At 40.3% G+C, this 26522-nt stretch overlaps 1 protein-coding gene across 1 annotated transcript in view; it reads right to left on the bottom strand.

Annotated features, from left to right (window-relative positions):
* Nucleotides 1-26522, bottom strand: part of ZNF112 (zinc finger protein 112) — a 36257-nt gene that overhangs the window by 3523 nt on the left and 6212 nt on the right. The window contains exons 2-4 of the mRNA XM_077747334.1: nt 16554-16601; nt 13226-13352; nt 10901-10996 (exon numbers count right to left, since the gene is read on the bottom strand). Coding sequence (XP_077603460.1) covers nt 10901-10996; nt 13226-13352; nt 16554-16568 — 238 coding nt within the window. The 5' untranslated portion in view covers nt 16569-16601. The remainder of the gene's footprint in view (nt 1-10900; nt 10997-13225; nt 13353-16553; nt 16602-26522) is intronic.

Genomic DNA, 26522 nt, shown 5'->3' with positions numbered 1-26522 from the left:
TTCATGTTACTACTTCTAAGACTTAGGGGCGCCTGAGTGGCTCAGTCGGTTAAGCTTCCGACTTCGGCTCAGGTCATGATCTCACTGCTCGTAGGTCGAGCCCTGTGTCGGGCTCTGTGCTGACAGCTCAGAGCCTAGAGCCTGCTTCAGATTCTGTGTCTCCCTCTCTGCCCCTCCCCCCACTCAAAAATGAATAAATGCTAAAAAAATTTTTTTAAAAAAGAATACTTAGAAAATGGCTCTTCTTCAGTTATATCAGGAATATAAGTAAGGTCCACATAATTCAAGCTATCTGTATGCCTCAAAATCAGGGATTTGCAATGCAGCTGGGAAACACCAAACATGGCGGCCCTGTTCAAAAGGTCTAGTGAAACCATACACATATGATTATGGGTTTATCATGGGTTGCATGGAGATGCCAAGAAGGGGGTATTCTCAAATTGGGAAGAATGTAGATTCAAGTGGACAAAACTTTTTTTCCTCTCTGGCATGTGGGTATGGCAATGTGAGGAGGTAGTGTTAAATGCTGTGCAAAGGTAAACACAGACCTTTATGCATGAGGCATCATATGGCCCCTATAAGCTATTTATCTTCATGAGAATAATAAGGTCTTCTAAGTCACTGTAAGCCATATCACTTTCAATGCTTTTCAAAAGATATTTCATGGGGCACCTGGGTGGCTCAGTCAGTTGAGTGTCCGACTTCAGCTCAGGTCATGATTTCACAGTTGGTAAGTTCAAGCCCTGCATCGGGCTCTGTACTGACAGCTCAGAGCCTGGAGCCTGCTTCAGATTCTGTGTCTCCCTCTCTCTCTGGCCTTTCCCCACGCCCACTCTGTCTCTCTCTCTCTCTCAAAAATAAATAGATATTAAAAGAAAAAGTTTTTTAAAATCTCACCAGTAGACCCATACAATCCCCAACTTTATTCTTTTTTAGTTTTGCATTTTATTGTTTTTTTCCAATTAAAATTTTTAGTTTACTGAAAATTTTTTATTAAGGTCAATTTTTTTTCCATAAACTTTTTTCTAATTTAAATTCAAGTGAGTTAACACACTGTGTAATCTTGGCTTTACAAGAACCCAGTGATTTGTCTCTTACATAGGCCACCCAGTGCTCATCCCAAAAAGTGCCCTCCTTAATGCCAGTCACCCATTTAACCCACCCCCCCACCAACTTCCCCTACTATCCCCAACTTAAAAAAAAGAAGAAGACGACGACGAAGAAAGAAACAAAAGAAACAAAATGCCACAGTGATGACTGAGGGGCACTAGGCTGTGTGACACTGCAGTGACCACAGGGTAACACTTTATGGCTTTTCCACACAAACTCCTCTCAGTACTTAAAAAAAAAAAAACGCTCAGTGATGTCTCTGGTTTCTCAAAAGCAAAGTTTCCAGTTATTACACTAATATTTTATCACATAAACATGAAATGAAGAGACATACTACAGGAAACAGGAAAAGTAAATAGCTGTATGTGAGAAGTTTGGCGTCCAGCTAGAGATCATCACAGTCCTTATAGTTTTGTTGGTATCAAAAACATTCAGGGTACATCCAAAAGATACAGCTTAATACGTTATATCTTTTGGGACTGACATGGTGGCTTGAGGACATGGAAGAGGCTTGTTGGTCAAAACCCAGTTGTTTACAAAGCAGCTCTGTCAAAAGACATTTGTATATAATTTTTGACATGACTGTCTCAAACATTTAAGAGATTAAAGTGTCTTCTTGACCAGTGGCTTTACAATGTTAAAGCAATACAGGAAGGGGGAAAAGGGTCATTTCACTTGGTTTCAGGCTCCATGGAAAAGATCACACAGTTAATGACAGTAATTTTAATTTCCTTTAGCCAGTGAAATTTCCCCCACAATTAAATGAGTTTTCTTTTTGGAAGGTTATTATTTATCAATTCAATTTCTTTAACGGACATAGGCTTATTCATATCGTCTATTTCTTCATGCATAAATTTTGGCAAGTTATGTCTTTCAAGGAATTGGTCTACTTCATCGAGGCTATCCTATTTGCATAGAATTTGTCCACAGATTCCTTTATTATTCTTTTAATGCCCATAGGACCTGGGTGATGTCCCCTCTTGCATGTCTGATATTAGTAACTTGTATCCTCTCTCTCTTCTTCTTAGTTTGCCTGGCTACAAGCTTACTGGTTTTAATGATTTTTCAAAGCACCAGTTTTTGGTTTTTTCTCCATTGGTTTCCTGTTTTCTATTTGATTTCTGCTCTAATTCTCATTATTTCTTTTCTTCTGCTTACTTGGGATTTAATTTGCCCTTCTTTTTCTAGTTTTTTAAAGGTAGGAGCTTAGACAATTGATTTTAGATCTTTCTTCTCTTCTAATATATGCCTTCAGGGCTTTAAATTTCCCTCCTTCAGGTGCCTCGTCAGCACAGTAGGTAGCGCGTCAGTCTCATAAATTTCCCTCCTAGCACTACTTTCTCTGCATGCTACACATTTTTATGAGCTGTGTCTTCATTTCATTTAGTTCAAAATATTTTTAAATTTCTCTTGAGATTCTACTTTGACCCATGTACTATTTAGAAGTGTGATGTTGAATCTCCATGTATTTTGGGATTTTCCAATTATTTAGTTTATTGATTTCTAGTATAATTCAGTTGTGGTCTGAGAGCACAATTTCATGACTTCTATTCTTTTAAATTTAAGATGTGCCTTATGGCCCAGAATGTGGTCTGTCTTGGTGAATGTCCCACATGAGCTTGAGAAGAATTCTCTTTCTAGTCATGCACGTTAAAATTGGCTCTGACGTCCAACTCCATGCCACAAAGTTAAAATTTTAGAATTCAGTTTTGAGTCAGTCTACAGGGGAAACATACAATGTATGAAAACAAGAGCAGGTTATGTAGAGTGGGAGCAGAGAGGGTGAGATGCAGAAAACAAAGACACCTTTATATTAGAGAATAAAATTGACCAGCCTATCACAGCCTGAGATCTGATAGAACCACTATTAATGATCACAAGTTATTAAACATATGTGTAATTTAAAAAATGGATTTGTCTTATTAGCAACATGCCATTTTATGTGTATTTTCTGTATGTCTGAAGTTAGTTAAGGCAAATGTGGCAAGTTTTCTATTAAAAAGTAAATTCTGGTGAGGAATTATAATTCTGGATAAACATGTCAGCCACATGTAGGACATCATTAAATATTTATAAAAAGGTTGTGTTAAAATTTAAGTTTAGTTAAGGGTAAGTTGACATATAAAGTTAAGTTACAATTGCAGCAATTAGTAACACAGTGATGTGTGATATTCCAATTAAGCCATAAAGGAATTAAAATTATCAAAGGAAACAGAACAGGAGTCTGAGACCCACTGATAGGCATGGGAAGTTTCTTTGCTCAGTGCCAGATAATTATAACCTGAAGGAAGCAGAATTAAAGATGAGGAATTCTTAGAGACTGTTTCTAAGGAAAACACTGACTTCTCAGCTGTTCTTTTTCACTGTGGGGTGACAATCACCTTGAGACAGAGAAGGAGATCAGAGTGCAAGAAATGATCTATGAGAGGGGCGCCTGGGTGGCTCAGTCAGTTAAGTGTTCAGCTTTGGCTCAGGTCATGGTCTCAGGGTTCATGGGTTCGAGCCCTGCATCGGGTTCTGTGCTGACAGCTCAGAGCCCGGAGCCTGCTTCGGATTCTGTATTCCTCTCTCACTCTGCCCCTTTCCCGTTCATGCTCTGTCTCTCTGTCTCTCTCTCAAGAACAAATAAAACATTAAAAAATTTTTTTAAACATCTGAGATTTAAAGATAATGCTGAAGAAATCTGGTCCACAAGTAGACTCATGGCATTAAAAATAAAAATGGATCAGTGCTACGAAGAAGGGAAGCTTCAGTACTCAAAGAGCCTTTAAAAAGTACTGAAAGAGCTTTATACATGCTCTGAAAATACTGTGGTCTTCGTTGAAGGGAAAGTTCCTTTCTGGGTTTCCTAAAGGTGCTCAAATGGTGGTACCAGCCTCGGGGTCCCTCAGGACACCAGAAGAGTGATCAGAAGCAGAGGAGCTGTGCCACATTGGGGGGTATATGTGGGCAGGTGTGTGTGTGTAATGCACACACATGTACACTCGTGTATGTGTTGTTCCTGGTAATGAGTATGGAAAATCTCAAGTGGTTGACAGATATAATAATCCCATAACACTCCTTCTGGTGGATCTGACATTCTTGACATGTGCTTCGGAGTCTGTCATTCTGTCCCCGGACTTTCTAAGAGCCTCAACAACATACAGGAATATAAAACCAGGAAGCACTAAGATACATTTCATGCCTCTTGAGAAATAAGAAAACTTGGGCCACGAGGATTCCTATCAAGAACATGCAAATGGAGACCGGCGAGAGGGAGCACTCCCCCCTGATTATGGATTCAGTGTGGCTCTTGCCAAATATTGTACTACATGCTCACTGATACGCTGAGGTGCTGCTTTCCAGTCTCTTCCCACAGAGAAAATAAAACTTTCGAAATACTTCCTGCAAGATAATTTGCATGGAGCCCCTTCTGACTTGACAGATGGAGATTACTAGAAGTAAGGATCTCATGGTTAACGAGGTGGATGGATTCGGTATAATTAGAGATGACGCTGAAAAATGAAAAAACAGAAACAATTTGCTACAGGAAAAAAAAAAAGAAAGAAAGAACACAAAAGCCCAGAAACCCTTGGTGTGTGGAACAATGATGCCTGCCTGGCCTTAGGGACCAGACACTTTTCTCTCTTTCCATTCCTGGTGGGAGTTTCAGATTACATCAGCAGCACCCAGCGCTGTTGAGGTGCAGTGTTGGTAAAGGGTCATCCTTCGGAGCCCCTGGGGACTGTGATGCCTCATGGCAGCGACGGTTGGTGTGTCTAACGGGCTGCTGATGCTGCACCGCTGACAGAATTAACCAGGCAATTCCATGAAACAGATTTTGTTTGCGTACGTGGGTATCAATTTTATCAAAATTGACTTTACGTAGATGTGGATTACAAGTCACTCGTTTTACTGGAAGTAGGATTATTTTTCTTAAATTTAATGACTGGCAGGGAAGGCTGTACATTTGAAAATAGATTATGAGGACCTGTCCAATATATTTGGAACAGATGGTCTGTAACAGCATGAGAACACTTGGGGTGGGAAACAATTAGCGAGGCTTAAAATCAATTTAGTAGCTTATGACATGCAATTAAAAAAAAAAGAAGATATCAGAGGTACACTGCATGCCATGGTATCACTGCATGAAATACTTATATCAGATGTGCAGATATGTACATATACATGAGACTGTACTGGCGTACATTATATACTGAGGGACATGGCTGAAAAAGTATGAAAACCACTGGTCTAAATATTTGAGGAAGGTATATAATTCACATCAAAACAATTATAAGGTGCAAATGCAAAATTCAAATATGGAAACACGGAAAAATATCAGCACATAGGTTTGTACCTCTTAGTTTCATGCCTAGGTGGGTGGAAGCTTCTGAATATAAGGAACAAATTACCACCTGAAATCATATTCTTTCTCTCCCTCGGGCTATGTGAACTCTGAGAGTACAACTTCTTTTTTTCAGTTTATAATGGTCACCAGTTGAAAGTTATTTACTAGGTCTTTAATAAATGAAGATCTGAAAACCATCTAAGATCTACTTTAACCGGTGTTTGTTTAATGGTTAACCCGGAGGGAATAAAGATGAAGAAATACATACTCATCTATGTGGATGCTGACTTTGGACAAGATGGATGGGGTGTAACTTAGAAAATGTTGCAAGGAAATAATAGCTTAGAAACCGTAAATAATTAATTATTAATCAATAAATAATTGACATCTTTCTCTTTCCTAATGTAAATGGCAATATTTCTCCATGGGGGACCTGCTAAGACAGTGGCTGTAAGAACAGTAATTTTAAGGAATACAATAAAAAAATTAAAAAGTGATACAAAAATACTAATTTGAAGGGATACATGCACTCTGATGTTTATAGCAGCATCATCAACAATAACCAAACTACGGAAAGAGCCCAAATGTCAGTCGACTGATGAATGGACAAAGAAGATGTGCTATATGTGTTTTATTCTTCGTTTTTTTTCTCTTAAGCAGGCTTCACACACAAGCATGGAGCCCAATGTGGGGCTTGGACTCATGACCCTGAGATCAAGGACCTGAGCTGAGGGAGCGCATGGGTGGCTTAGTCAGTTGAGGGTCTGACTTTTTATTTCAGTTCAGGTCATGATTCTAGGGTTATGAGACCAGTCCCTGCAAAGGACTCCATGCTGTGCCTGGAGTCTGCTTGAGATGTTCTCTCTCTGCCTCTACCACTTACCCTTGCTCACTCTGTCTCTAAAAAAATAAAGGCCTGGGCTGAGATCAAGTGTCAGACGTAACTGACTGAGCCACTCAGGTACCCTAAAAAAATGGCTAAATGATGTATGTTATAGCCACATAATATTATATACCCATGATTTTTTTTAAGTTATAATCTCAGACTGGGTGGTATTTCCCCAAGGTATCATGAGAGAGAAAAATCAGTATATTAAAATTAGTTAATTAAATTTAAAAATTAGTATATTAAAAATACAAAGGATGTACTGTATCTAAAGAATGTATTGTAGGGGCACCTGGGTGGCTCAGTCGGTTAAGCGTCTGACTTTGGCTCAGGTCATGATCTCGCTGTTCGTGGGTTCGAGCCCCGCATCGGACTCTGTGCTGACTGCCAGCTCAGAGCGTGGAGCCTGTTTCAGATTCTGTGCCTCCCTCTCTCTCTGCCCCTCCCCTGCTCACGTTGTCTCTCTCTCTCTCTCTCTCTCTCTCTCTCTCTCTCAGAAATAAATAAAACATTAAAATTTTTTTTAAATAAATAAATAAAGAATGTATTGTAGCATGTGTGACCCTGAATCTTAACTGAGATGGCAGCAAAAATTATAGACGTGAACTAGTTTGCTCTTAAAATTTCTACTGGTTCTTGCCCACCCAGGAGAACCCTTAGCTACAGTTGTAACAATGGCTTTTGACGTCAAGAGCCTTAAGGACTCAAGAGGTATTACTAAAATGGCTGGACTCACAAATGTCTAACTTGAAAATTCTACTTCCAAAAGAAAATTACAGGCCAATATCCCTGATGAACACAGATGTGAAAATCCTTAACAAGACATTAGTAAACTGAATTCAACAATACATTAAAAAGATCATACACCATGATCAAGTGGAATTTATTACAGGGATGCAAGGATGGTCCAACACTCTCAAATCAGTCAATATGATACAACAGATTAAGAAAATAAAGGATAAAAGTCCTATGATCATCTTAATAGATGCAGAACAAGCGCCTGACAAAATTCAACATCCAATGATGATAAAAACTCTCAACAAAGTGGATAAAAAGGAAACATACCTCAACATAATAAAGGCTATATATGAAAAGCCCATAGATAATATCATACAATGAAAAGCTGAAGCTTTTCCTCAAAGCTCAGGAACAAAACAAGGATGTCCACTCTTACCACTTTATAGAACATAGTATTGGAAGTCCTAGCCAGAGAAATTAGGCAAGAAAAAGAAATAAGAGGCACCTGAATTGGAAAGGAAGAAGTAAAACTGTCACTATTTGCAGATGGCATATTATATATAGAAGCATAAAGGCTCCCCACACACACAAAAAAACTGTTAGAATAAATGAATTCAGTAAAGTTGCAGAATAAAAAAAATCAATACACAAAAAATCTGGGTGTTTGTTTAAACTAATAACAAACTATCAGAAAGAGAAATTAAGAAAACAATCCCATTTACGACTGCATCAAAAAGAATAAAATACCTAGGAATTGAGGAAGTAACACTTATATATTAGACAAATTACAAGACACAAAATTAATGAAAACAAGACTTAATGAAAGCAATTGAAAAATAAAGAAGTAAATGGGAAGATATTCCATGTTCATGGATTGCAAGAATCAATATTGTTAAAATGTCCACAGTACGCAAAGCATTCTACACATTCAATGCAATCCCTAACAAAATTCCAAAGGTATTTTCCAGAGAAAGAGAACAACCCTGAAATTTGTATGATGAAAGATCCCAAATAGCCAAAGCAATCTTGAGAAAGAACAAAGCCAGATGCATCAAACTCTCTGATTTCATACTATACTACAAAACTACAGTAGTTAAAATAGTATGGTACTGGTATAAAAAAAGATAAAACAGATCAATGAAACAGAATAGAAAGCCCAGAAGTAAAACCCACACACATATAGTCAATCAATTTACAACAAAAGATCCAAGAATATACAAGGGGAAAGAAGTCTCCTCAATAACGACTGCTAGGAAAATCGGGCAGCTACATGCAAAACAAGGCACCTGGACAACTGTCTTATCTTAAACTGTGCACAGAAATTAACTAAAGATGGATAAGGACTTGAACAGAAGATTAAAACCATAAAACTCCTAGAAGAAAACACAGGCAGGAAGCTCCTTGACAAAGATAGCTCTTGATGATGATTTTTAAATCTGACACCAAAAGCAAAAGCAACAAAAGCAAAAATAAACAGTGGGACCCCATCAAACTAAAAAGATTCTGCATAGCAAAGTGAGCCATCAAATAAAGGCAACCTACTGAACGGGAAAAATCATTGCAAATCGTATCACTGATAAAGGGCTAATGAACAAAATGTATGAAAAACTCACAACTCAACAAGAAAGAAACCCCAAACAGTCCAATTAGAAGACGGACAGAAGATCTGAACAGACATTTTTCCAAAAGACATACATATGGCCCATAGGTGCATGAAAAGATATTCGACATCATTCATCATCAGGGAAATGCAAATCCTTTAAACCATCATGAGGTATCAGCTCACACCTAGTACAATGGCTAGTGTCAAGAAAGACAGGAAGAGATAACAAGTGTTGACCAGGATGCAGAGAAAAGGGAATCCTTGTGCACTGCTGGTGGGAACGTAAACTGGTGCAACTGGTACAGAAAACAGTACAGAGGTTCCTCAAAACATTAAAAAGAGAACTATCATATGATCCAGTAATTCCACTGCTGGGTACTTATCTGAAGAAAACAAAACCACTAATTTGGAAAGACATACAAACCCCCATGTTCATTGCAGTATTATTCACAATAGCCAAGATATGGAAACAACCTAAGTAAATGCCCACTGATAGATGAATGGATAAAAAATGTGATATTTACATGCATACTTATATATACTTATATGATATATTAACATATATCATATATAACAAATATAGAACATGTAACAAATATACATAATAAAAATATACATAATATAAATAATAAAATAGAATATGATTCAGCCATAAAAAAGAAAAGAGTCTTGCCATTTGTGACAACAAGGCTTTATGGACCTTGAGGGCATTATGCTGAGTGAAGTAAGTCACACAAAGACAAACACCATATGATCTCTCTTATGTGAAGAAATTTAAAAACAAAACACCAAGCTTGCAGATATAGAGAACAGACAGCGGTTTTGAGAGGACAGGGATGGGGTGGAGAAATAGGGGAACTGCTGGTTTTGTGGGGTTATTTTAAGTTTAAACAAATTGAATAAGAATTTTAAGGGGTGCCTGGGTGGCTCAGTTAAGCCTCCAACTTCGGCTCAGGTTATGATCTCACGGATCATAGGTTTGAGCCCCACATGGGCTCTGTGCTGACAGCCCAGTGTCTGGATCCTGCTTCGGGTTCTGCGTCTCGCTCTCTCTCTCTCTGCCCCTCCCCTACTCATACTCTGTCTCTCAAAAATAAATATACATTTTTAAAAATTTTTTAAAAAGAATCTTAAGAAAATTGGGGCACCTGGGTGGCTCGGCTGGTTAAGCGGCCAACTCTTGAGCTGGCTCAGGTCATGATCTCACAGTTCATGGGACGGAGCCCTGAATCTGCTGTATCAGTGTGGAGCCTACTTGAGGTTCTCTCTCTCCTTCTCTCTCTTCCCCTCCCCTGCTCACTCTCTCTTTCTCTCAAAATAAATAAATAAACTTTAAAAATTAAAAAAAAAAAAAAACCTTAAAAAAAAATTTAAAAAAAAAAAAAAACCTTAAAAAAAAATTTAAAAAAAAAAAAAGAGGGGCGCCTGGGTGGCTTAGTCGGTTAAGCGTCCGACTTTCGCTTGGGTCATGATCTCGTGGTTCGTGGGTTCGAGCCCCGCGTCGGGCTCTGTGCTGGCTGCCAGCTCAGAGCCTGGAGCCTGTTTCAGTCTGTGACTCCCTCTCTCTCTGACCCTCGCCTGCTCACGCTCTCTCTCTCTCTAGAAATAAATAAAAAAAACCTTAAAAAAAAAAATTAAAAAAAAAAAAAAGAAAAGAGAGGGCAGAATGGAAAGATAAAGAGCTGGGCATCTCAGGGGGAAGTTAGTGCAAGAGTGTCTCAGTTGAAACGGCTTCTTGGGAAGGATCAATCGCGATGTTGGCACGGATCACTTTTCGTACTGACTTTGGCTGACTGGCTAGCCTCAATCTTCTAAGAATAACGGCTACGCATCTATACTCAAGGACACCTTAACGATTAGAATCAGGACAGGCATGCATCAGAAAACAAACAACATTCTGGAGTATCCTTCGATTCTGCGGGTTTATCTTACGCCTCCCGGCTGTCTCAAGGGGGACTGAAGACAGCAAGGACCATGCCTCTCGTAACCAAGTCATTCATTCAAGGCAAAAAGAAAAGCAAGTCAAGTGAGCTGAAGCAGAAGCAGGATCATGAAGGGTCTCCTGGGCAGCAACAGGGCAGTGCGGAACAGAATGGATGAGCGGCGATAAACTACAGGGGATACGGGGAAAGCCAGAGGAGGCTGAGGGGACAGACACCTTAGGCCTGACATGTTCTGACTCACGTCTCAGGAGAGCTCTCTACCTGCTGTGTTACTGCGGGGCGGCTCTTACCTGAACACCCATCTCTCTCCATTTCTGTCTCGGTCATCAACAGCTTTTCTTCTTTCTCCAACTGGGATATAAGCTCTGGTTTGAAGGGCTGATTCCCTGTAGAAAGGCAAGGACAGCAAAAGTTTTAGGTTTTAACAAAATCCAATGGATCACTTTGTTTTTTTTCCTTTTCTGAATCATGCTTTTGGTGTCTAAGAACTCTCTGCCTAACCAAAGGTCATCAAGAATTTCTCCTGTGTTTCCTTCTAGAAGTTTCATGCTTTTACATTTTCTCTTATCCAAAAAATTATTTGAGTTAATTTTTTGGTGAGGTGTGAGGCATGGATATAGACCCATACAGAAGTCCAAATGTTTTAGCACCCTCTGTTGAAAAGACTATACTTTCAGGGCGCCTGGGTGGCTCAGTCAGTTAAGAGTCCAGCTTTGGCTCCAGTCATGATCTCATGGTTTGTGGGTTTGGGCCCCACAGTGGGCTCTGTGCTAACAGCTCAGAGCCCAGAGACTGCTTGGGATTCTGTGTCTCCCTCTCTCTCTGCCCCTCCCCTGCTCATGTTCTGTCTTTCAAAAATAAACATACATTTTTTAAAAATTAAAAATGAAAAGGGGAGCCTGGGTGGCCCAGTCAGTTAAGTGTCCAACTTCGGCTCAGGTCATGATCTCACGGTTCGTGGGTTTGACTCCCACGTCCAGCTATGTGCTGACAGCTTGGAGCCTGGAGCCTGTTTCAGATTCTGTGTCTCCCTCTCTCTCTGTATCCTCCCCCACTCACGCTCTGTCTCTGTCTCAAAAAAAAAACATTAAAAAAATTTTTTAATTAATAAAAAAGTATTATATCTCCACTGGAAATACATAAGAGAATATTCCTACTTCCACAAAATAGACTGTTTCATGAAGAATGAACCATGCCTGAAGAGATGTCTGCTCTTTGTCCTCAGCTCTTGTGAAGTGATCTCTAAGTCTGGGGATTCCTGTCTGGTACGAGTGTCCTTCTTACCTAGAGGCCTTGGACTACAGTGTCACTTATGGTGGGGCCTGTGGGCCAGCAGCTATCGGCTCAATTTCCAGAGGGGCTGGAAACTAAAGTCAGCCACCCAGGTGTCCAAGCACATTGCTGTGGTCGAACCACAATAAAAGCTCTGGACACCTTGGCTTGCATGAGCCTCCCTGGGTGGCGATACTCCACGTGCACCATGGCCCGCCACCACCAGGCAGAGTGGGTGCTGCGCACAACCCCTCTGGGAGAGACTCCGAGAGCCATTGGTTTCTGCCCCAGGTGCCTCTTCCCATGGCTGATTTTAACCTGTATCCTTTCCATGTAACAAAGTGGAACCGTGGGGAAAACAGTTTTCAGGGCATTTTGAGAGTCCCTCTACTCAATTATTGAGGCCGAAGGATATCGCAGGGACCCCTGAGCTTGCCAAAGGTGTCAGACTAAGAGTAGTCTTGGGGACTCCCAAATTCTGCATATACACTCAAGTATTTCGAGGTAAAGGGCCATGATGTATGAAAATTACCCTCAAATAGTTCAGAAAAAATTATCACACATATACATATGTTTTCATATATACGCAAAATATATATGGAGAGAGAAAGAACATGCACGTAAATTTAAAAAAATGAACGGGGTTTAATGTTACTACAGGTGAATCTAGGGAGAAGCTATAGGGGTGTTCTTGACTTTTACTTTACTTTGGCAAATGATCCGTAAGTTTGAAATTATTTACAAATACTTCTTTAAAAATTTTGTTAATGTTTATTTACTTTTGAGAGAGAGAGAAAGAGATAAAGAGTGCAAGCAGGGGAGGGGCAGAGAGAGAGGGAGACACAGAATCCGAAGCAGGCTCCAGGCTCGGAGCCGTCAGCATAGAGCACAACGCAGGGCTCGGACCCACTAACCACGAGATCATGACCTGCGCCGAAGCTGTACGCTCAACCGACTGAGGCTCCCAGGCGCCTATGAATACACTGTTAAACCCCAAAAAAACCAAAACCAAAAAGACTCTGAAACAACATCAAGTTAATAAACAGTTGCCGCTACCGGTACCCCGGAAAAAGAAAAAACAAACAAACAAAAAAAGAAGGTGAGCTACTCACTAAATTGATTTCACAACAAAAAATGTTGCAGGATTACAATTTACCCATTTACACAGTTCAAAGGACTGATTTTTGCCTAGACAGAAACATCTTGTCTGTGTTCTACAGGGATTAGGACTCTCGTTTGGCCAAGCTCAGAGGATGGTTTCAAGAGTCCCAGAGCTTCAAACACCTGAGCACGTAAAGACACCCGAGGGGGCTGGCATTCGGTCACCGCGTGCCTGTCCTCACCCACGGACAGCAGGTTCCGGAAGTTCTCCAGCATCACGTCTCGGTACAGCTTCCTCTGGGCGGGGTCCAGCAGCCCCAGCTCCTCCTCCGTGAAGACCACGGCCACGTCCTTGAACATCACTGGCTCCTACGACACCAAACACATGCATACCATGTTTATGGATGAGGGGCAGCATGGAGCGTGTGTTAAGGATAGGAAGCTGTTCTAGAACCTGGGGGACCCAATCAAAGTAGCTGCCTTCTGTTTGCCTTCTACACTGCTCATTCCATCCACTGAAAGGGCTATAAGAAAAGAACTCCTTGCACATTAAGTTGCTGCCAAACAAATAAATAGCTTCCTCTTTTTAGCACTCCTATAGGTAAGTCTCTGGACAGTCTACTATCACATCATGAGCTACTGATATTTTAAATTTTATTAAGAATGTCATTTGAATTCCGTGTCTGCCTCTCTCTCTCTCTGCACCTCCCCCTCTCATGATCTGTCTCTCTCGCTCTCTCAAAAAATTATTAAAAAAAATTTTTTTAGGGGCGCCTGGGTGGCTCAGTCGGTTGGGCAACTTTGGCTCAGGTCATGATCTCATGGTTTGTGGGTCCAAGCCCTGCATCAGGCTCTGTGTTGACAGCTAGCTCAGAGCCTGGAGCCTGTTTCAGATTCTGTATCTCCCTCTCTCTGACCCTCCCCTGCTCACGATGTCTCTCTCTCTCTCTCTCTCTCTCAGAAGTAAATAAAACATTAAACAAATTTTTTTAATTAAAAAAAAAAAAAGAATCCATTTGCCCCAGAAAAGCTTTAGTTCCAACAGTGTGTGATGGAGTCTCTTTTTTCTCTCTTACAGACACAGACACAGACACACACACACTCGATTTACTTAATTTGCCAAACTAACAGACTAGCAGTCACCCTTACTGAAGTGTATAGTTTATCCTCTGTGGCCCATCTGGAGTGTGCAGCGCTTATAATGCTGTGGTGTGGGCACGGCTCTGGAGCCTGACTGTACTGACGCTGGGGGGGCTCTGCCCCATGTTAGCTATGTGGCCTTGGATGAGTTCTTCATTCTCTCACCTGCATGCTGACACCCACAGCAAAGGGTACTCATAGCAAAACAAGCGGCTACAGGTAATGTGCTTCGGAACAGAGCCAGGCACAGAGCGCCCAAGAGATGTTACCCGTTATCATGATCACCCTTACCATCACTTTCATCCCGTCACGGGGCTGTATCCTAAGTCAAGGAATGGATGGCCTAGGATACAATGGACTGATCCAAACAACACATGCTGGCTTCGTTTCGGCTTATCTATTATAAACAATGTTGCCAAAAAAATTCCTTTCACATAGACCCAGGATCGTCCCCCTAAAATAAATTCCAAAAAGGAGACACGGTAATGCTGAATGACAGCTTTTAGTGCTTTAAACTCAGAATGACAGGTGTTTCCACCAAAAAGATTTTTCCAGCTTATTCATCTTCCACGTATAAATCCCTAAACCTCTATACCCTGGCCAACACTGGACATGAATACTTTAAAAAAAAAAATCTCTGACAATCTTAGAAGTAGACAAGGGAAGTAAAAACGGGCTACTTAGAAAAACGTTCGCCAAGGTGGTCAGTAACGAAGGCCATTCCTTTTTCATGTATTTGCTGGTCATCTCTATTTCTTGTTGTATTCAATATATTCATGTGGGGGATGTTCAGTCCTTTTCTTCCAAATATGCTGTAAATATTTTTCATTCTACTTTGCTACTTGTCTTGTAACTTTTTACCGTAGGGAATTTTAAACTCTCTGTATGAAGCCCTGTTCAACAGTGCCTGTGTTCCGGCTGGAGCTCCACAAATCACAACCTCAGGCCTTAAGTCTCTGCGTGAGAACTCTGCTTTGGTTTTGGATCTTGTTTTGTTTGGCCGCTCTTTCCTCCCGAATCAGATGCACCTGATACTCTTGATCCGGGGGGGGCGGGGTGGAGGGCTTTGAAGTTGGCCAGATGCTTGTCTGCTGTAGGAACCTGCACAGGACTTTAACTTCCACGGACATCTTACCTTCATGTTAACACTGCAGATTATTCTAAATTCCTCTCAGAGCAGCGAATCAAGTGACAGATGGAAAGTGCCTGTATATCCTACAGTAGGACTAAAATGTTTTTTACATCAAGTACCTCTAGTGCGCTAATAAAATAAGTTAATATGAAGAATGAAACACACAAGGACACAGACATACACAGACACACAAAGAAAGCTTCAGGTCGTGGGAAGAAAAAATCTAGCTCTTTTTGTATGAAAACATCTTGCACATTTTTTTTTGTATGAAAACATCTTGCACATTTTTGGGGGGAGGGGGGCGTTCAGCTTCAGTATGGTCCTGTTAGACAGAACCGCCTTTTAGGTATTCTTTTTATAAAGTACTAAGGCATCAGTTAGAAAGAAACAAATTTTTTTTTTTAAGTTCTGAGTCCCTACAACAGAAGGACAAAGTATATTAGAATTCTCTCAGAACTGCTTTTTCGTAAAGATTGTATGTAGTAAAACCGATATTGCTGTGTTAAACTTGCGAGAATTCTCAAGAACTTAACTTGTGCATAGGGAATAGAAAAGAGGGGGCAGAGAAGTTCACTGAAATAATAAATATTAGATGACAAACATTAGGTGCAATAATTTTAAGTGAAAAAAATTCAAAATTATATTATTGCGTATAATAATGCATGTAAAGCAACTGTGGAAAAACAAGGAATTTATAAGCAGAATAATGTGGGGGCTTTTTCATCTTTAAAATTTCCTTTTTCTTTTTTTGCAGGGGCGCCTGGATGGCTCAGTCAAGTGTCTAACTTGATTTTGGCTCAGATCACGATCTCACAATCATGAGACTGAGCCCCACATCGCAACTGTTACCAAGTTTAAGATTCTCTCTCCTTCTCTTTCTTTTTTTTTTTCTCTCTCTCCTTCTCTTTCTGCCCCTCCCCTGCTCACACTCTTATGCTCTCTCTCAAATCAATACATAATTTTTAAAATTTCTTTTCTTAAAGGTTTCATTTTTTCGTGATCTCTCTACCTGACGTGGGGCTCAAACCCACAACCTCGAGATCAAGAGTCATACACTCCCTCAGCTTAGCTGGTCAGGTGCTTCCCATTTTTAAAAATGTCTATTATTTGTGAAATAAAATGAAAATAAAACAAAAACTGAGAGGAAAAAGTTTTTAAAAAGAAAGTGCATGGCACCTAAATGCTATTAAACATCTGCTGGAATTCTCTATTCTTGGCGAGGAAGGGATAAAAGGGTGTCCCCCTAACCGAGAAGTGAAATGATGCGTTCAGGGACAGAAAGAAAAAATCCAGCTCACCTGGAACTTGATCATTTTCTCCTCCTTTTCCCAGGGAAAGGCGGACACCTGAGAAGGCAAAACAAGGTACTAAGAAAGGAGCCAGGCGGACAGAGGGAAACGTAGCTTTGTGCAACATAGAAAGAGGTGTCCCTTGGCCCGCAGAAGCTGCCACGCACGCCTTAGCGGGCAGAGTGTGGGCCGGATTCCAGCCGCCGTGAGGTTATGCTGGCAGGATACGCGCACGCGTGGGACCTTCCACACAATGACCCTCAGCTCTCCCCACAACCCTTCTGCTCCTAAGGAACTCGCTCTGATCCTGCAAAATGTGGAAAAGGAGAGGCGGTGGAATACGCTGGTTAAAAGTGGACACTGGACACAAAATTCAGTTCCAAAACCTGGCGCTGTTGTGTATTCGCTGTACCTTTGCTATATGTTGGCACTGCTACAGAATACACATGTATATGATACATAACATAATACATATTGTATGTTGTAACAATATATAATATGTAACATAATATATATTATATACGATACATAATACATAACATACAACATATATTAGATATAACATATATTAGATATTATATATAACATATAATACTACATATAATACATAATATATGCATCTATTTACCATGGTTAATTAATCTCTCTATGCTTCATTTCTGTAATCTAAATAATGGAATCAACGTTACCAGATTGCTATTAGGATTACATGTGAATAGCAAAGAGCTATTGTCATGATACCAATTTCTATTATGAGAAAATCAGATGCTAATCTTCATCATAAAACCATCCTTGAAAACGTGTCTTGTAAGACATCTGGGTGACAAAGATGGCTTACTTCATTATTACACACTGAGACCACCCTTCTGAAAAGTTTACTGATTGATGGACATCTTTAAAATTTAGATTATTCATCTTTTTTTTAACTTTTTTAAAATTTATTTTTTATTTATTTTTATTTATTTCTAGGAGAGAGAGAGACCGCGTGAGCAGGGGAGGGTCAGAGAGAGAGAGGGAGACACAGACTCTGAAACAAGGCTCCAGGCTCTGAGCTGGCAGTCAGCACAGAGCCCGACGCGGGGCTTGAACCCACGAACCGCGAGATCATGACCTAAGCGAAAGTCGGACGCTTAACCGACTAAGCCACCCAGGCGTCCCTTATTCATCTTACAAATTTTTTTAATCTTTGTTTTTAGAGAGCGAGCGTGTGCAAATGGGCGAAGGTCAGAGAGAGACAGAGACACAGAATCTGAAGCAGGCTCCAGGCTCCGAACTGTCAACACAGAGCCAGACACAGGCTCAAACCCATGAACTGTGACATCATGACCTTAACTGAAATGAGCCTAGGTCAGAGGCTTAATCGACTGAGCCACCCAGGCACCCCTGGTTTTTACCATTCATAGCAATGGACTAATACTGATTTTTTTTAATGGCTGAAAAAAAAAACTTTTAAGGCTATTATTCTATGGGGCGCCTGGGTGGCTCAGGTCATGATCTCACCACTCCTGAGTTTGAGCCCTGAAGTAGGCTCCGTGCTGACAGCTCAGAGCCTGGAGCCTGCTTCTGATTCTGTGTCTCCCTCTCTCTGCTCCTCCCCTGCTCACGCTCTGTCTCTCCCCTCAAAAATAAATAAACATTAAAAAATTTTTTAAGACTATTATTTTATGACATATGGAAAAAATCAAATTTCATTAATTCACAAACTCTATAAGGTATTACTAGATCCTGGCCATGCTCATTTGTTGAAGTCTTGTTTCTGGCTGCTTTCATACCCCAGCAGCAGAGAACCGTATGGCTGTAACCAAGACTGTCCGAGCCACTTATGACTCTGTACTAAGCACAATCCAAATCACTGTGACTCTGTTATAAATCACAAGCACTTCAGGAGCACACGTACTGCCGTACCATAATGTTTTAGCTATTATTACAAGTACATACTAATCACATCAAAACAGGAAGATAAAAATACTTTAAATGTCTTCTGGGGTGGGGCTCCTGGGTGGCTCAGTTAAGCGTCCGACTTCGGCTCAGGTCATGATCTCACGGCTCGTGTGTTTGAGTCCCACATCAGGCTCTGGGCTGACAGCTAGCTCGGAGCCTGGAGCCTGTTTCGGATTCTGTGTTTCCCTCTCTCTCTGACCCTCCCCTGCTCACACTGTCTCTCTCTCTCTCTCTCAGAAATAAATAAAACATTAAAAAAAATTTTTTAATAAAAAAATAAAAATACTTTAAATGTCTTCCTTTTAAGACACACTGGAGTGAAATATTCTGTTAATGAATTGGATGGCAACGCCTTTTGCTTATTATGAGGTGACAACATAGCTATGCTGAAAGAAAACAATATACGTCAACATCAGACCAAGTACTCATCACAAATATCCTCAATTCACAGTAAAGGAGTGGTCAGAAAAATCATAAAAACGACTCCAAAGTTTGCCTTTTAGTCTTGTCTATTGTTTCCTTGGCTGTGCAGAAGCTTATTTTGATGAAGTCCCTATAGGTCATGTTTGCTTTCGTTTCCCTTGCCTCAGGAGACACATTTAGCAAGAGGTTGCTACAGCCAATGTCGAAGAGATTACTGCCTGCAGTCCTCTAGGATTTTGATGGTTTTCTGTCTCACATTTAGGGAGAAGATATTTGCAAATGACATAGCTGATAAAGGGTTAGTATCTAAAATCTGTAAAGAACTTCTCACACTCAACACCCAAAAACACACATAATCCAGTGAAGAAATGGGCAGAAGGCATGAATGGACATTTTCCCCAAAAACATCGAGATGGCTAACAGACACGTGAAAAGATGCTCAATATCACTCATCATCAGGCAAATAGAAATACAAATACAAGGAAATACACATCAAAACTATAACGACGGATCACCTCACACCTGTCGGAATCATTGACAGTAACAACACAGGAGACAGTAGATGTTGGTGAGGATGCCGAGAAAAGGGAATCTTCTCACATGATTGGCAGGAATGCAGACTGGTGCAGACACTCTGGAAAACAGTATGGAGGTTTCTCGGAAAGTTAAAAATAGAACTATCCTACAATCCAACAATTTGCACTAGTAGATATTTACCCAAAGGATACAAAAATAACTGAGTCGAAGGGATACATGCACCCCAATGTTTATAGTAGCATTACCAAAAATAGCCAAATTATGGAAATAGCTCAAATGTCCATGGACTGATGAATGGGTAAAGAAGTTGTGGCATGGAATATTACTCCACCATTAAAAAGAATGAAATTTTGCCATTTGCAACAACATGGATGGAGCTAGAGTGTATTATCCTAAGTGAAATAACTCCATCCAAGAGAGACAAATACTGTATGATTTCACTCCTATGTGGAATTTAAGAAATGAAGCAGACAAGCATTGGAGGAAAACTGAGAGAGGCAAATCATAAAACAGATTCCTAACTATAGGGAACAAACTGAGGGTTGCTGGAGGGGAGGTAATCAGGGGGGATGGGTTAAATGGATGATGGGTACTAAGGAGGGCACTTGTGATGAGCACTGGGTTTTATATGTAAGTAATGAATCACTAAATTCTGCTCCTGAAACTAATATCACAATGTATGTTAACTGGAATTTAAATAAAAACTTGAAACTACAAAATAAGGAAATTAGAAAACTTAAAATGAAATGTCTCATTGGGGTGCCTGGATGGCTCAGTTGGTTAAGCATCCGACTCTTGGTTTTGGCTCAGGTCATGATCTCGTGGTTCGTGGGATCAAGCCCCATATCCGGCTCTGCGCTGACAGCACAGAGCCTGCTCGGGATTCACTCTCTCTCTCTCTCTCTCTCCCTCTCTCTCTGCCCCTCCTCAGCTCATGTTCTCTCTCTCTCAAAATGAATACACTTTAAAAACAAAATGAAATGTCTCATTGGAGCAGAATTTCTTCACAAAAACATAAACAGTTAAGCAGAGAAGATACAAGGATGGCAAATAAGCTAAAGATATATCTGCTGAACATCATTCGTCATCAGGGAAATGTCAATTAAAGTCATAATGAGATTGCAATACAGATTCTAGAATGGCTAAAATTAAAAATAAAACACAGACAACACTAAATGATGACAAGGAACTTTCATGTATCATTAGTGGAAATGCAGGATGGTAGATAGCCTGGGGAACAGTTCGGTAGTTTCTTATAATGTTAAATATACAATTTCCATAGGACCCAACATTCCCATTCCTGGCTACGTACATTAGAGAAAGAAGCACAAAAATCTGTACACAAATGTTTATAGTGGCTGACTCATAACAGCCAGGAACTGGAAACAACCCAAATACCCTTCAGTGGATGAATGGATGAACTATAGTATATCCATAAATGTAGTATTAACCGGCGATAAAAACAGATGAAGTAGTGATACATGCAGTGTGGATGAATGTCAAAAGCATTATGCTGAGTAAAAGAATCCGGCCACAAATGTTTACATATGATATGAGTTCACTTATATGACATTCTCAAAAAGACAAACCTATAGGGTTATAGTGGTTGTTGGTAGTTACAGATGTGGGAAGGGTGATTATAAAAGGAAAACAGGAGGGGAATTTTGGGAGCTGATGTGACTGTTCTCCATCTGATGATGGTGGTGATTATATAAATTTATACCTGCATTGAAATTAATAAAATTGTGCCCCCCAAAAAAGATAGTGAACTTTGCTATGCAAGAATTATTTTTTAAAAATCTATTTCCTTATCTGTAACATAAGGGTATTAGGTTTGTTATGAGAAATACATGGGGGTTTTAAATGTATTTTATTATTTTGGAGAGAGAAAGCATGTGTGTGAGTTGGGGAGGGGGAGAGGGAGAGAGAGAATATTAAGCAGCCTCCATGCTGGGCTTGACCTCACGACCGTGAGATCATGATCTTAGCCAAAACCAAGAGTTGGAGACTTAAATGACTGAGGCATCCAGGTGCCCTGAGAAATAAGTTAATATATGTAAACTACTGGAAACACTGCCTCCCAGTCATAGCAGTCTACAAATATTTGCTATTATTATTTCTACCAACGTATTTCCGAGGAAAATGTGGGTTTTTACAAATTGAAGTACAGTTGGCATACAACGTTACATGAGTTTCAAGTGTACAACATAGTGACTCTTAGGAAATCTGCAGATAATCAAAATAATGGTTCATCAATAGTTGAAACAGTTGGCAGATTCTATAGCTCACCAATATTAACTGAGATTGAGAAATATCTTCATGGGCTACAGAATAGACCATTTTGCTACCTAATTCGAATTTCAGAAATTCTACACTGCAAACGCTTGATGCCAGCTGTCTGTTGAGTAGCTATTCTAACCAGAACCCTTGTCAATCTTATACTGACCGCTGAATGCACAGAGAAAAATATGACAAGGTCCCAGCAACACAAGAACTTCAAGTATATGGAAAGAGAGGGATAAGAAACAAACAAAAAAAAAGCAAGACATAGGTTAAGTCAAATTCTATAGAGGAAAACAAAATCCATTACCATCCCTCTCCAAAGTGCCATGTTCTTGCGTAGCCTAGTCAAGTAAGTAACATTCTCCAAGCACCAAAGAGTGAAAGTGGCTGTTAACATCTCCCTTTCTTGGTCTTGGATATAAAAAATATGTGATAATTTTTGGCAATTATGACAACCACCGAACCACTATCACACTGACTCAATGTTGGGGATTTGCTTTAAAATATTGCAACAAGGGGCGATATAAGATTGACAAATAGTAACAAGAATTAAATGTGGGCGATGATTCCACTGGGGTTCGTTAATGTATTCTTATTACATTTGGCTACATTTATAAATTTCCACAGTAAAAACTCAAGGAGTAAATAAAACCTATACCTACTTTGTAAATCTTCAGTAAAAAAAAAAAAATCCAAATATATATATGGACCAGGAAAACATTAAAATATTAATATTGTTCTCTCTACAACCTGCGGTTATGGGCAATTAAACTTTTCTCTTGTGGAACCTGAGTGGCTTAGTTGGTTGAGTGTCCAACTTCAGCTCAGGTCACAATCTCACAGTTTGTCAGTTCGTGCCCCATATTGAACTCACTGCTGTTAGCATGGAGCCCACTTCTGATCCTCTGTCCCCCTCTGTGCCCTTGGTGCACTCTCTCTCTCAAAAAGAAATAAACCTTAAAAAAAAAGGTAAAAGTCCCTTTAATAGAGATCAGAACCTTAAAAATTTTTTTTTCTTTATACTTCAGGTATTTTCTTAATTCTCTACAATATGCAATCATTATTTCTATAATCAGAATATGAACTATAAATTTCTAGGATTTACTTTTTAAAATATTTATTTATTTATTTTGAGAGAGAGACAGAGTGAACAGGGGTGAGGCAGAGAGGGGGGGAGGAGAGAGAATCCTAAGCAGACTCCATTCTGTCAGCAAAAGCCCGATGTGGGACTCGATCTCATGAACTGGGAGCTCGTGACCTGAGCCGAAATCAAGGGTTGGACGCTTAACCAACTGAGTTGCTCAGGCACCCTTAAGATTTAGTCTTTTTAAAGTACAGTTGACATATTATATTAGTTTCAGGTATACAACACAATGATTTGGTAATTCTACCAAATATGCAATGGTCAGCACAATAAGTGTAATTATCGTTTGTTACCATACAAAATTAATACAGTATTATTGACTCTATTCTGTACTTTTTATCCTTGTGACTTATTTTATGACTGGAAGTTTGTACCTCTTAATTCCCTTCACCTATTTCACCCATCACTCCCAACCCTCTCTCATTCGGCAACCACCAGTTTGTTCTCTGTATTTATGAGTCTGTTTTTGTTTGGTTTTTGTTTTTAGATTCTATGTAAGTGAAACTGTATGGTATTTGTCTTTCTCAGACTCATTTCACTTAGAAACATATTGTTTCAAATAAAATGCAATTAAATTACAGACGACTGAAAATCTTATCAAAAACTCAAAATTCACTGAAATAGCTCTCACGGCCCTCTACAAAAATCCAAAACATGCCTCTCAACCTGATACTAGGCACAGTAAAAATTAAGGCAATAGGTTGCAACCTAAACTCAAATCCCAGCTCAGCTTCTTACTAGGTGTGTGACCTAGGACAAAGAACTTATGCTGTGTCTCCCTTTTCTCATCTATAACATGGGAAAAACAGTATCCATGGAACCCCATAGAGTCTTGTTGGGATTGAATGTTAATTCACATGGAACCCATAGGGGGCGCCTGGGTGGCTCAGTCGGTTAAGCGTCAGACTTTGGCTCAAGTCATGATCTCACCATTCGTGAGTTGGAGCCCCGCGTTGGGCTCTGTGCTGACACCTCGGAGCCTGGAGCTGCTTCAGATTCTGTGTCTCCTTCTCTCTCTGCCCCTCTCCCTCATCCCGCTCATGCTCTGTCTCTATATCTCAAAAATAAATAAAAACATTTTTTTTAAAGTTCTAAGAAAAAATTCCTAGGATAATATTTAGCACTAAATGCTTAAATAGAATCGTTAGGAGACAGAAGACGGTGGCAGAGCAGGAGGGCGCTAGGCTTGCCTGGTCCCACAAATACAACTAGATAACCATCAGATCAAGTTGAATACCCCAGAAATCAACCTGAAGACTGACAGAACAAACTCTACAACTAAACAGAGAAGAAGGGGCTACATCCAAGATGGTAAGAAATGCAGAGATGTGGTTAGGGGAGAAACAGATCCTGGTCATTGTGGAGGGGAGGGAGTCGTGATCATGGAGAAGGGAGAGAAAGAGAGGAGCGGGGACACCCAAGGAGAATGTTTCCCCATTGGCTTGGAAAGTGAGAGGGGCTGAATTTTGTGCGTCCTTACAATCAGCAGCGCTTAAAGCCTGGAGGTTGTTTTGGTTTTGGTTTGCTTTTTGTTTTTGTTTTTTTTTCTTTTTTCCCCTCCATTGCATTTTTTAATTGCACAGGTGATTTTAAATAAATGGAAAAAGCACCTTCCAAAAATTACACTAGCAGGGAAATATCAAGCATTTACATGGTAAGTTTCTATCATTTTACAAAAGATTCTTGATCTTTACTTTAGCTGTACATGAGGAAAAGGAGCTTCCTCAAGTAGGTGTTCTCTCTGCTTTCAGAAGCAAACTAAAGGATCTAAATTAGAGGCAAGCCTGGGATGCCAAGAAGGGGGAAAAGATATGATAAAGGGCCATTCCTAAATACCATGTCTAAGCCACTTGTTCAATGACCCTTACGTAAGAATTTTAGGGCAAATTAATGTCCTAATGATAAAGTTACGATCTCAAAAGCTATAATTCTGGATTATAGTAATATATCTCAGTACCTTGCTAGATGATAAAAGACAATACCTGGGCTCACCTATAAGATTTGAACAGACAAATACTTTAGAAGAATTCCCTAGGACTTTATAGCCTCTACTTTGAAAGCCTGGAGTTAGAAAAAAAAATTTTTAATGTTTATTTGTGAAACAGAGAGAGACAGACAGACAGAGCATGAGCAGGGGAGGGGCAGAGAGAGAGGCAGTCACAGAGTCTGAAGCAGCTGTCTGAGCTGTCAGCACAGAGCCTGACGCGGGGCTCAAACTCACAAGTTGGGAGATCATGACCAGAGCTGAAGTCGGATGCTCAACGGACTGAGCCACCCAGGTGCCCTGGAAGCCTGGAATTTTAAAGGCCAGTGGGCTTGGCTGGGATAGAGCCCAAAAGGCTCTTAAAGAGAAGCTGCTCTTGAAGAGAAGGCAAGCAAACAAACAACCGAGGGGAACACAGCATGAAGAAAGCAACCTGAAGAGCAGCTGGAGCACACAGTTGGGACGTTATTTGCTCTTCTCAGAGCATGTCCCTCAGAGGCAGCATTCACAGAGACACCTCCCCAGGAAAAAAAGAGCTGGCTGCCACCATTCCCCTCCCCCGTCCCTCTGCATAAACGCAGAGCCACCTGCAGAAAGCAGTGCAGCACAAACACTAGCTGCCTAACCTGCTTACACCAAGCCCCACCCTCCTGTGCTCCAGTGGAACAGCCTCTCCAGGTCATTCTGACCACAGTCTCAGCACAGTGGGATCCTCCCCCAGAAGACTAACACAAACCTCTGACCACACCACGGCTCCTGACCAGAGAGTTTTACAGGGCCTCATTCCAGTGGAGATGGTGAAGAGTCTCATTTCACAAGCAAACCAGAGCACACTTACTTAAAACTCACCACATTCAGTCCAGGGACCAATCGTTGCTCACAGCAAGCAAAGAGAGCCTCTGCAGGCAACTGTCCTGAAGGACAGAGCAACCAGAACACAAGAGCAGAGTGCATGCAGCATACACTGTAGACATACCCTTAAGTGCCAGGCTCTGGAAAATTCATGCCTTCTTCTTCACAAGGCCATTACTTTCAGGAGCAAAGACATAACTGGCTTTTCTAACACAGAGGAGCAGACAGAGACTGAGACAAAGTGAGAAGATAGAAGAATTTATCCCAAATGAAGGAAAAAGATAAGATCATAGGCAGAGATCTAAGTGAAACAGATATTACTAACATACCTGATAGAGAATTTAAAGCAACAATCATAAGGATACTCAGTGGACTTGAGAAAGAATGGAGACATTAGTGAGACCCTTAACACAGTGGTAAAAGAGTTAAAAAAGAATCAGAGATTCTTTTTGCAATGAACAAGATTAGAAACATGCTTGATGCAATGAACAACAAGCTGGAAGAAGTAGAAGAACGAATTAATGACTTAGAAGACAAGGAAATGGAAAACAATAAAGCTATATAAAACAGAGAAAGAATTATGCAAAACAAAACTTAGGGAACTCAGTGATTCTATCAAACATAATAAGATTCATATCACTGGAGTCCCAAAAGAAGAGAGAGAGGGGGGCAGAAAATTTACCTGAAGAAATAATAGCTGAAACGTCCCTAATCTGGGAAAGGAAACAGACATCCAGATCCAGGAAGCAAGGAGAACCCCCATCAAAATCAACAAAAGCAGGCCAACGCCAAGACATAGTGTAATTAAATTTTA

This window comes from Crocuta crocuta, unplaced genomic scaffold, assembly GCF_008692635.1.
Source record: "Crocuta crocuta isolate KB4526 unplaced genomic scaffold, BGI_CrCroc_1.0 scaffold334, whole genome shotgun sequence".
Lineage (NCBI taxonomy): Eukaryota > Metazoa > Chordata > Mammalia > Carnivora > Hyaenidae > Crocuta > Crocuta crocuta.
Note: the sequence above shows the minus strand (reverse complement) of the source record. Positions and strands in the feature narration are given on the sequence as shown.